Source organism: Syngnathus acus, chromosome 14 (assembly GCF_901709675.1).
Source record: "Syngnathus acus chromosome 14, fSynAcu1.2, whole genome shotgun sequence".
Taxonomy (NCBI): Eukaryota; Metazoa; Chordata; class Actinopteri; order Syngnathiformes; family Syngnathidae; genus Syngnathus; species Syngnathus acus.
Window position 1 is genome coordinate 8186599 of NC_051099.1, and position 12982 is coordinate 8199580.

General features: G+C 40.8%; 1 protein-coding gene across 1 annotated transcript in view; it reads left to right on the forward strand.

Moving 5' to 3' along the window:
• pcdh1a (protocadherin 1a) overlaps nucleotides 1–6523 on the forward strand; it is a 53135-nt gene extending 46612 nt beyond the window's left edge. The window contains exon 5 of the mRNA XM_037269470.1: nucleotides 2861–6523. Within this exon, the coding sequence (XP_037125365.1) occupies nucleotides 2861–3231 (371 nt within the window). The 3' untranslated portion in view covers nucleotides 3232–6523. The remainder of the gene's footprint in view (nucleotides 1–2860) is intronic.
• The last annotated feature ends 6459 nt before the right edge of the window (nucleotides 6524–12982 follow it).

Below are 12982 nucleotides of genomic sequence, written 5' to 3' on the forward strand. Positions count from 1 at the left end.
GCTATGAGCTGTCTGCTTAATTTATGGCTGTTGCTGTTGATGTTGTTGATGCACACCCAGTGGTCGTTGGCATCAGGATGCATTACATGCTTTCTTTGGGTTTCATCAAACATGGTCAGTGCCTTTAAAACTTCAGTCATTTAGTCAAACTGACAACCAGTAAAGATTTGTCAATGCTTTGACCCTCTTCGTAGTTCACGAGTACATTAAAAATAAATGTGTTTATATTTACATGACATTATAGTTCATCCTTAGTTGCAGCATAAAAACTGGGTTTCAATAAAGATGCGTGAATGATTTTTTTGGGGTCTTGCAGCTATGCAGAATTTGACACGAGGCGGCTTGGTGTGGAGTAAACCTCCTGGAAGCTGTGGAGAGGCTTTAATCAAGTGTGAAATCCTTTTGGAGTCTTTGCCTACACAAGTGTGCTCACGCTCAGACGCTCAACAATTCACCCAACTCTTCTCCCTTGAACATATTTTGTAGCAGGGGTCCATTTCACCAAAGTGATGCATACACACAATATTCTCGGAAGAGATGAGAAATAAACTCCCGTCATCATGCTTGAGATATACACACGTATTGTTTTCCTGGCTCCTATTGAAGATTTGCATTTAAGCATTTTGTGTTTATGCCGGCATGTATTTGGGGTTGGCTCCATTTCAAAAGTATCATTTTACTGAATATAATTGTAAGTGAATGATATAATTAAGAGAGAATATAAAAAGCATAGCTCAGTTGAGACGCTGTAAAAGCAGCAATTAGGATTAGGGGGAACAATGAGATTAAGGGCAACAAAAGATAGAGCAACAGCCTATTTGAACAGAAATTGTTATTGTGACAAACAATTGGCCGTGCAATATGGGTGATTTTTTATCCGTATATATGTGGGATTGTTCTGTCTTCAAATACCAGCTTCAAAATCTAAGAGGTATGCTGGCACGTTATATCAGCAATTTTGCCATGGCAACCCTCTATCACCTGCAGCCTTGGTCTATAATATACGTAAACAGCGGTGGACCAGCTGGGACACGTCAAATTAGCATTCTTGTTCAGAACATTCTTGTTCAGAATATGTGTACCCATCTTGAGCAAACTTTACCACCCATTTTGTGTAATGTCTAAATGTAAACAATTGACATTGTTCGTGTTTATTTCAAAACGGGACGTTATGATTGAGGAACTTTCCATCAGTGTTTAGCATGTGCATTGGTCTGCTTGTCTTTTTCATTTTATTCCCATTCCCTGCAGCTTGAAATCAGTTGGATACTGGGTATTCAACAGATGTTTCCATCCAAGAGATTGACTAAGGTATTAAAAAAAAATTATGCAACACGCCGTTTTTTTGCCCTCTGCAAAGAGTTTATTACTCATGCCAGAGAACAATTTGAACCAAATAGTCAAATCATTTTGGGGTTGTTTAGAAGCAAATCCCTTTCAAGCTATTGTCAAATTTCCCCAAGGTCCGATAAACAAAATGTCTGGCACTTGTATCGACAAGGAATCTTTTAAATGTATTTTCATAAGCGCTATCTCTACTTCAAATAATAGATGTGTGGACATAGCTTTGAAAAATGATTTTAAAAGCATTCAAAATCTTGCTGTTTGATTGATTTAAAGCCTCAGAGCTCTGCCATTTTGTGAGATAATTATCTTGTTGGTCAACAATACAATACTGATGTCCAATGTCGATTAAGACGCCATTTCCTTCATGGGCTGCCCGAACTGCCTGTGGTTTATCATCTCATGTGCTTGCATCAGTCCAATCCAGCAACCACAAAGCTCCATGCATTCCCCATAAAGACATTCACTCCGATACCGCTGTGTTTCTGCAAGAACAGACAAGGCATCAGTGATGAGCATGCTCTTTGATTGTATGTGCAATGTTGACATGACATCACACTAATGTATTTATCAGAGCGATCAGAACGTTCTATGAGGCTAGTGTCAGAGTGATATTGTCTATTCTTTGCTGTACAGACATTGATTGCCTGTCCTTGTCAGAGTATGAAGGGATAACAAAGACAAATTCCAAATGGTTTCCATCAAAGCACGACCAAAAATGTAGTCTGGCAACAGGTAGGCTGTATGACAAGTCAGCCGGCTGCCTGCTGCACTTAAAATGACATTCTTTGTGCAGAAAACTAGCTACAGGGTATTTTTCTCATTGTAGTTAGTTAGTTAGTTAGTTAGTTAGTTAGTTAGTTAGTTAGTTAGTTAGTTAGTTAGAATAATGGTTTAATAAAGTGATTGAAATACACATTTTGTGATCAGGAGTTATTTTGTAGTTTCTTTGCACAACGGAATTAGGTCACTGCTTTATCGTCTTGTTTATTTAATTAGGACTCACTGAGTAAATATATCATTAAATAAAAATTATTGATTGACAGCACAGAAATTCTCCACACTTCATCCCACCCATATTTATTTATTTGAATGCAGATATATTTTGGTGCATACTTTTTTTATGATACAAAAGGCATGTTGTAGAATCAATCAATACGCTGCTGTTAAAACTGTTGATGTTGTATTTCAAGCATGCTCGACTAACTGCTGTCGGAAACTCCTAAATGACACAGACACAGCACGCCATCTCCTGAATGTATCCCATCAGCTAGTGGACTACACAGAGTCGTGCTCATTACACAGCCATAGCAACAGCTACATAGCAACTGCTGCTCACTGCATAGCAACAGCTGCAAAGACCTCAAAAGAGGAGAGGGAGGGGGGATTCTTTGTGTTCAGATGACACCGTTTCTGATCGGAGATAGATTGTAAAGACGTTTATCAATGTTTGTTTTTGATTAATAAGATGTTTCAACGCACACTAACAATGCCTTATTCATTCTTCTGCCTGCAGACATTCGCTCACTGCCTGATGTGGCAATGACCGGAAACTGTACAACTGAGTGCAGTGAATTGGGCCATTCAGATGCGTGTTGGATGCCAGGGCATCCCTCTCCTGTACGCAGGACCAGGAACCCCCCGAAACTCTCCACCTTTGTGCCTTACCAGGAAAGAGGGAGTCTGGGACGCCTGGCAAATGGCAGCGCCATTCTGGGTGGTGAAGAGCACCGGTCACGCCTTCCACCCTCTCGCAGTGCCTATACTAGCAGCGTTCACGATGCCAGTCAGGACTGCCCCTTGGAGGAGATGCCGCTCAGTGTAACATCTGAGTTCCCACCCACCTCGCCACCTGCCCACACTCCAAAAAGAGAAATCTATCTGTGAATATTGGCCAGTGCACAAATGAAGAAAAGATCAACCATGGCAGTGGAACAAATACGGCTGCCCACCTACCAATGCCAATGCCCAGTTGAAATTAACACGAGACAGTCATGCATTCTATTAGCGGCGTGATCACTCGGGTCATTTGCCATCCTCACCTTTTAATTTATTAGCATATTTATTACAAATTCCACAAGGTTAATTGATATGCGCTATAATTTATTTATTCATGAGGTTCAAAACGAGTTTGGTCAGTACTACTTTTAGTAGTAACAAATAATTGTTGTAGTTAGCCAAGTCCGACGGTGTCTGCAGTGATCTTTTGAATTTGAAAGTTGTGAACAGTGCTTTTGTGCCATTGGTAGATTTGGATAGAGAGCCAATAAGGCCATTCAGACGGCATTATTCTTTTGACTACCAATCAAATGAAATGTTCTCTTGTTGTACAGTGCTGTAAATACATTTTGAACAGTGTGCTATACGTATAATTTTGTCTAGCAGAAGCTGATAAAAAAAAAGGAATTTGGCTCAGAATTTCGGCGTAGTTAAGGCTTTCTTCGCTGCTGCTGTTTAAAACTTGATTGAAAACATATCTGGGAAAGAAGCTCAATTTTGTGGAAAGCATTTATCCGCGCCATATAATCACAAACACCTTCAACCCCTAATCATAGCAAAATGGCCTTTACCTCTGCTCCCTGCCGAGTTTCACCGTGGGTGGAGAAAGCTCTGCAGTAACATTTCAACAAGCATTATGTTCCATTGACTCTCAGCACTGTGACCTATAGTTTATCATCAAAACGCTTGACTTGGCCATAGTCCCCCGGAGTCACATGGACCAAACGACAAATTGGGACTGTTTTTTTTTTTTTTTTGCCTCAACTCCTTGTGACTCACTCACAATATACTAGTGTGTCATTTTTCTGTTCTGTTTTCAAGCTCTCCTCTATCCAGACAATCGACTTACTAGAGCTTTCCCTTCACAAGGTATGATGACGCCTCTCGAATTAATGAATATGTAAAGTGCGAGAAAAAACAAAAACAAAAAAAAAACACTTAAGTGGGAAATTGGAGTTCATGTCGCACTTAATGTAGTCCTCTTCATTCTAAGCACTTTTCTTGTTTTTTTCAAAGCATCCCATTTTATCACTCGCTGTTTTAAGAGGTAAATTCAGTGCCCTGTGTATCTACTTATTGGAGAAAGGCGCATGGTCCTTGAAAAGCATCGTGCAGGTAAATCATCATTAACATAATGTAAACAGACTTGTATTCAAGCCAACGTTCTCAATACATCAATGATTCCCCCCCTCCCTTTGGCTACAAAAATGTAGGGATTTGTTTCCCCTAATGGAAATTTTCCAAGTCAATCTGAAGGATATGCCTGAAGGACACTTTGTATTAGTCAGTAATTGGAAGCTAGTAATGACTACATTAGCCCGTCTTGCAATATGGTACAGTGCCAGGCGATGTCTTTGATTCAAACATTGATTTGATTAGACTTGTAGATACCTTTCACCTCTGCAGCAAAATTTCCACGGTGAGATTGTCTCTAAGTAAAGAAGAAAGATCTCTGAATAGACCCATCCTAATGAGGGAAAGTAATGAGTCCTGAGCTGTGGTGTGTGTGTGTGCGTGTGTGTGTGTGTGTGTGTGAAGCACCTCCCCAGGACAAGGCGCCTACCAAATAATGCACATCTACCCGCCAGCACTACAATCAGTTAAAAGGATCAGCACTTACCTCATCACGCCGCCATTGAAAACTGCATTTAGAGTAATTGAACTGAATACATATGGAAATTACTGGACATGGCCATGATTAAATAATGTGGGCGATTATCCTGCCTTGAGGGGGAGAAAGAGCGCATTATGCTATTTTCAAAGCCATTTAGTGACTGAAATAAAATTCAAAACAACAGCCATGATGCACTGTGATTAAAGCCCCACGAGTAGCCGCTTCATGGCCCGGAAGCAGCGGGTGCGATCACTGACCTGGAATTGACGACAAACTGAAAGACGGCAAGGAGTGATAAAGCCAATGCCACATCGCCTCAGTCACAACTTTTATCCGTTTAGGTCTTCTTGACTCATGTATTTTGGACCTGCAACTGCTTTGCATCTATCCTTTTTATCCCCAGGGATTAATCCACACCTGATACCAGTTTAAGTAGACGCTTATCTGAAATGTATCTCCTCCTCGATCGGCAGATTGGGGCAGGGATGATAGGATGTGTTCGCCACAAAATAATGCTTCTGTTTTTATTCAGATCCTCAAACTGACACCAACACAATCAAAGAGAATTTACCCACGTTACTTTTTGATTTGACGTCTTACTAATTGACCCCTCTGAAATAGAGAGAGGATGACACTGATCAAAATAAAGGACGTCACAAAGCACTGAAATAGATTTAAAGTATGTTGAATAATGTTTAATTTGTACTTTGCATTGATTTAATGTTGAATTCACTTGAGTATATTTTGCCTCTCTGTAGTCTGTATTGTAAAGTGATCATTTCTGTGGACAGCTGGACAAATTACTGCGCTGAAATTGGCAAGCGGTTTTGTTTTTGTGTCAGTCAAAGACTCTTAGCAAAGCGGTTGTGTGAAAAAAATAAAAATAAAATATCTGTTGGTGGTGTTAGTGTACATAGATCTCCACAACTCTCCGTCTGCTCGCAAAGCAGGCTGGGATTTCGCATGAATTCCAAAGATAATTGGTAGAAACTGTTTCCTATTTCTTTTCTTTCAGTTTCTGAAATGTCAGTGCTGGTTTATATTCAAAAAGGCCCCAGAAATTTAACTGCGCACATATTTTCATCCTTTTCACCGTCCATGGAAAACAAAGATGATTGCCTTGAGAATATGTCTTTGCAAGAGAGAATCTAGTTGTTATCCTAATTATTGGTATATTTATATGGGACAAAAATGCTTGTGATGCCATGTTTTTGTACAGTTTTATGTACATACAGTGACGCTTTCTAAAAGTTCAGAGAAAAGCCGATGGCACATAAAAATTGTAACTTGTTTTCTTGAGCTGTGCACATCTTTGCCTTGGTTGGATTGACCTTTGCTGAGTCGGTGTGAATGTGGCCGTTCTATGCCTGCACTGTAGTCATTCACTGGCTCTCACCTCCTGAAGACTTAATCGAGTTATGTTTGTTGTGAACAGTGGATTGTCTTATCTTACCAGTTTGTTCAACTCCTGTGTTCAACTTTGTTCTGTTTTAGCATGTTGACAACTTCTCTTGTAATACTGTCCTCATGAACTTTGTAATAAAATAACTTCAGGGAAAAAAAAAAGGCACTGATTAGTCTTGTGTCACCATTTCCTGCTTTCACTCTGGATGTCCCATTGTCACTGGTTGATGATAAATAAATAAACAATTCTGCATCTACCGTATTTTTCGGACTAAAAGGCGCTCCGGAATATAGGTCGCATTAGCCATAAAATGCACAATAACGTGAAAAAAAACATATATAAGTCGCTCCGGAGTATAAGTCGCATTTTGGGGGAAATTTATTCGACAAAATCCAACACCAAGAACAGACATGAACGAGCAACAACAGGCTAAACGATAGGTATGCTAACGTGACATAAACACAAACGAAGAGCTGAGAACGGGCCTGACGTAACATTCAGAGTTATTCAAAAAACTATTACATAAATAACACGTTTATAAAACCATCTGTGTCACTCCAATTCATTAAATCCATTGACCGTCCTTTGTCAACAATGGGTGCGCGCCGCTGACGGCGCTTGCACTTCAAAATATTCCACAGGCCCATATATCGATGTATAAATTATCTATCAAATAACTATTATATAAGCAATAATATTATCAAACCATCTGTGTCACTCTAAATCATTAAATCCATCGATCAAATTCCTCGTCCTTTGTCAACAAGGCCGCGCGTGCGCCCTGACGTCAGCCTCGTCGTTATTCCACAGAACTAGTCTCTAACTAGATTGTAGCGTTAACAAAGTACAAGGAAAGACAGAGTTCAACGAGCCAACAACTACTGAATGTTTTACTGATAAAAACATATACAAGTTCCTACACGAAATGAAATCTATCAAATAACTATAACATAAATAGTTAACCGCCACACGGCCCCAAGCACCAGCGTCGACTTCCAGGCGTGTGGCGGCGTGGCCTTCTATCCCCGAAGGTGGCACTTCCAGCCACGGAGGGGGAAGAGAGCTCCATAGAATAGGACCGGGCGTGCGTAAAAGCCATGTCCGAGCCCCATCCACCGTCCCCGGACAGCCACCCGGCCGAGCACCGGCCCCCGACTTCCATCCACGGAGGTGAAAGAGAGCTCCGTAGAGTAGGACCGGGCGTGCGTAAAAGCCATGTCCGAGCCCCATCCACCGTCCCCGGACAGCCACCCGGCCAAGCGCCGGCCCCAGACTTCCATCCACGGAGGTTAAAGAGAGCTCCGTAGAGTAGGACCGGGCGTGCGTAAAAGCCATAATAGTTTTTCAAACCTTCTGTGTCACTCCAAATCATTAAATCCTTCAAACTCTTCGTCCTCTGTGTCACTTACAAACAAAGCCGCTAATTATGCCGGTAGTACATGGGGCCCTTCGTCATCTTCGTCATCCCGTGATCAATCTTTGTCCTTTTTGTAAACAACCGCCGCGCCACGCCGCGGCGCGCTGCTGACGTCACTTGAAATTCAAATTACAGTAATCCCTTGCTACATCGCGGTTCGTTTATCGCGGTTTCACTTTTTTTTTTTTTTAAGTTTTTGAAAAAATTCACATAAGTCGCTCCTCAGTATAAGTCACCCCCCCACCCAAACTATGAAAAAAAACGCGACTTATAGTCCGAAAATTACGGTACTCATTTATCAAGCTGGGAATATAACAAACAACCTAAAGTTGAAGACGTTCAACCTTTATCCCAATGATCAGTTGAAACTGTCTCGAGGGCAACTTTTGCTATTAATGAATAAAACAAAATAATCCACATTTCTGGACTGTGAGGAGGACATGCCGAACTATCCTGCCACAGCGTAATTTTTTCTCAAAAGTATGTTTTCATGAGAATGTGCACGGCAAGCACATAGAGAGAGCAACGACAGTTTTACTGACCAAGAAAGGAAGGTCATCTCATTTCCTTGTGATGAAAGCTCCATTATATTGAGAAAGGACAGATCCCAGGACCTACATTTAGTACTTCTATTCCTTGAAAAAAAAAAAATCCGACACTCTGCCTAATTAGAGCGATTCTACGAAGCATTGATGAGCTGGCCCCAACTCCACAATGAGCACCGCTGTGTTGTGATGTTAATTTTAAGATGCGTGTTTGTCTTCGTTTGAAGCCTTTTTTTTTTGTTTTTGAATAGTATTCAGTGAAAGTGTCCTTTCAGTTTCTGAATGGTGCCACTTTGTAATGCGTTCTCAGCAGCTCCACAGCCAAAATGGCTCATTCGTGGAGGACAAGCAACCATACTCTGGCAATAGAGTGTTCGCAATTAAATTAATTAGTTCTTTACAAGTGCATGTTTGCTGTCAGTACCAGTTGAACATACAAAGTCAGCATTGTGTGTTGTGCCGTGAGCTCCTCGGCAGCATAGGAAATTCTTGCAGTTAAGCCATTTTCAAAACCAGAATGCAATATTTCATGTCGCCTTGCTGTGATGTTTGCAAGCCTCTGAGCTCATCCATCTTGTTTAGCTCAGTGTGCAGCCCCAGCTTGCTATCTCTGCCTTTGTGTTGGTTCTTTGACTGCCTGCAACAAAAATGATCCCAGTGAACTGATGAGCTCCACTGGCATCCTCCTGTAGTGAAGGTGTGAGTCGATTCAATCTACTGCGGATTTTTTAGGAGATTATGGTAGTTGTTGGCTTGAGTATGTCTTTGTGGACCTCTTGGGAAAGCAAGCTCATCCGGTGTACTTTTATGAAATTTCCACCCTAAAATATTTCCCTCAAGCTCAAGCACAGTTAAACCCTGCGTTTCTGCAGCTCTCAGTTTTTTGCACATAGACTCAGATTTCTGTTGGTTTGTTTTACCAATTCCTCTTATTTATGCTATATCCACAAAGAAAGATTGTAAAATCTAAACACTGGGCACGTTATGCACCGCTTCGGACAAACGAGAATCCTTACAATTTCAATGGCTGTACGTGATTAATTCAGCATAATGGCTCTGCTGCTTGCAAATAAAGTGCTTTTCTTCTGGAAGGCCGTGTTTTTTGTGTTTTATTTTTCTCCTGCTGGCGATTGACCAATGAGACGTTTGGTCAAAGAGAATAACCTCGAAATGAGCAATGTAGCCTACGACTGCGATGCATGGTTACCCCCAATCGAGATGGATGATCAAACGCATCCAAGTGAGCCAGCCTCAACCCAAAGAAATCCCAATGGTTTGGGTATGAAGGATGGAGTACGTCTGTGCTTGTCACAGCTCTTCTTCACCCTGATGAGAATGTAATGAACCAAGAGAGCAAAAGTCTTTTTTATTTTACCTTTTTTTTCATTCAATAAACATGCTATCCTTGAATTATAATTTGCTGTAGGATAAAACCAAAACAGAGTGAACCAGGGTTTGTCGTTATTTTGTTCGATTCATAAATAAAACCTTCACAAAGCAATAATAAAGGGAGAGCTCGTGGCGACAGTGAGTGGCTGTTATACAACATCCTCTATTATCTTCCGCACTGAACCTTCTCACACACATTTTTGTGCACCTCAGCTCGGTGAAACATGCACTAAACCAGGGGTCTCAAACTCCAGTCCTCGGGGGCCGCATTCCGACATGTTTTCCGAGTTTCCCTCGTTAAACACACTTGATTCAATTATCAGGCTCCTGCAGAACGTGAGGATGAACTGAGTGCACCACCTGTGTTTGTTCGGAAACTTGTTAGCTTCTTCACAACATAACATAAACACAGAATACAGAGCTTAGGGTCACGTTTTTCTTGCAGAATGTTGATTTACCAACCATTAGATTGCAACAACTTTCTAGTGTTTGAATGACATAGCCCAGTCAAAAAAAAAAGTTCACCCCACATTAACAGTTTCATTAAAAAATAATCAAAGTCCATTCAGAGTTTCATAGCCATCCCTGCCCTAAGTCAACTGAGATAGGCTCTAGATCACGAGCGACCCTAATGATGCCAAGAGGTCAAGGAAATAAATGGATGTAACCGCATTACAGAGATTGTCGATCAGACTATAGCAAACCACTGCAGGCAGGAGGGTGGGTATCTCAAAACAACACATCCTGACATTTACAATGCTGGACTTATAGATGCAATTAGGAGACGTATTACCATACCACTTGAGTTCAGATCTAATTAGACTCCCTTTCATCCAAGTAATAGGGAATAAGGAGGAAGCACTTCTTATCTCAGTCAACCTTGCTTTGTAGGATGTGAAAGGAACCCAATCAATATCATGTAAACATCATCGGCCAAGCATGAGACAGATAAATGGCTTGCTGTGTACTGCTGTGAAAGGGAGAGAAAAGAATATGGTGGGAGTTTATATTACATGCTATGACCTATAGCTGGAAAATTCAGTTGTAACAAAACATTTTGGTTGGAGAGCTGCTGGTTTTGACAAAACTGTTCATTGTGCAGGACTTTTGGATTTTAAACCGAATTACAATCGGGGTAGGCGGTTCCAATTCATCATCTATTCCTTTCATATTTTAACGTTCCTTTTGTAGTAAAGGATGACATAACTGGTACCTATTGGCTGCTGGGAATATCTTCTGTGGCAGGCAGCAGGCTTCTCAGAATAGCTGTGTAGTGCTGGCTATCAATTATTAATGTGTCAATGTTCTTTTGGAGACCCTCGCACATGAGGGATGTGCTGTCTCAGTATTATGGTTATTATCTGCTTTTTGACTCTTGGAAGTGTTTTTGTATTCAGGGTAGTCACCAAAAATTGTGTGAGGGAGACCCGGGACCATGTGATCATCGACAATCCGATAAAGCTGGGATGGAATGATGATAAATTAAAGATGTTAAATCCAGTCAATCGCTCCAGCTCATAACTCTTGCACTTCCTGGCTTCTAATGTTTTACAGCCCATATTATTTTTACTGCGTAGGCTGTATGCTAGCATTGTCTGCTGTAAGTTGCTGTGGGAATAAGCATTATGTGATGGTAGAGCTCATACGGTAAAGAAAAAAAAATCAAGTGAAAGAGGTTGAGTGATTATTCAGTTTTCAAAATCCTCATTATGCTGTTTGTGATTGCAGAGCTTATATTGCAGTATGGCAAAGAAAAAAAGAGATGAACGAGGTTGAGTGATTAGTCAATTTTCATAAACCTCATTGTGCTGTTTATGGAGTAATTACCTTAGTATGTCTGTGCAAGAATAATATCAAATTACTGCGATAGATTGATGGAAACCGGACTGAGTTTGGCTCTTCAAGAGTTGGATTAGATTGGAAAACTCCTCTTGCATGTACACACTTCCATCGATCAAATATTATAGCCGGCGGACTTATAGCAGACCTTAACAACATTTAATTCATAAGAGAAGAAGACTGAGATGGAGGTAGGCAAGGGGGCGTGTTTGGGCTGACACGGTGATAAATCCATGGAGTCTTAAAGTAGCCCATGTTTTAAAGTGGAAAGAAGAGAAGGAAATATTTCTGGCGGAACATCAATAAAGCATCATAAGATGTGAGACGATGCCTGAGCCGTGTTACATAATAAACTGGCACTTTTTTTAATCAATGACCAATCAATGACCCCCCCCTCTCTCTCTCTAGTATGCCGTTGCTCCTCTTGGTTTTTGAGTCCCTCTTCCTCAGGATTTCTATGTCAAATTTTCAGCCTTGAAACATTTGAACAAATATAACAATTACAGCACACTGTTGTAGGCATTTATTATAGATCTTTGGAAAACACAGCAGGAAAACACGACTCTCCTGTAGCCCTTTTCCTCTGGATGAAAACACTACTTGGCTACGGCTGCTGTTGCCTTGGAAACCTGGTCACTCGCACTCCTTTACCCACACTCTTCCCCACTCGCTTCATTAAGTGCATTGCTACTGGCAATTAGAATGAAACCAGCGGCAGGCCTGGCTGTCTTGAAATGCAGTCTCCAATTAAATACTTTCAAATAGCAATGCTCCTTCAAGCTACATCTGCTCTCAATATAATAAACCACGCACCTGGGAGCTATGTTTCCAAAAGCCTGCACAGTTGTTCCTATATTGATGGATTACCTCAAAATCCATGTTTTCTTTTCTTTATTTCTTTTAACTTGTTTTAAAGTGAACGTGTCTTGTCTTGTTAACGCAAGGCTTTTTCAAGCCGGCGCTATGCACATAAATAGGTAAATGAATGCTCTCAACTTGATATTTCACTCTTGTCGAAGTGCAACATCTTACATAATATTAATATAAAAAACCAAAATGTTTTGTCAAGCATCAATGGCTTATCAACACATTTATTCAGAGTCACTCATGTTGATGAAGAAGTGAAGACTGACATTGTTTTAAGTGGATAAGCACACTTGAGAAATGCACGAGATACGTTTCATGTACAGTTGCGACACAGGAAGTAGAGCGAGTTATCCACTAATGAGACCGGTGATGGCTTGATCCTGCACTGGAGTTATTTTGTCCTTGAGCATGACGCTTGACGCTTTACACCTAACCACTCCTAATGCCTTTGCCACCAGTGGATAAATGCAATAGAAAAATGTGATGTCAATGTAATCCATTTACCTTTCAGTTTTTCTTGCTCATGCTGGGAAAAAAAAAGTCTTGACATGAGCTAATTAACT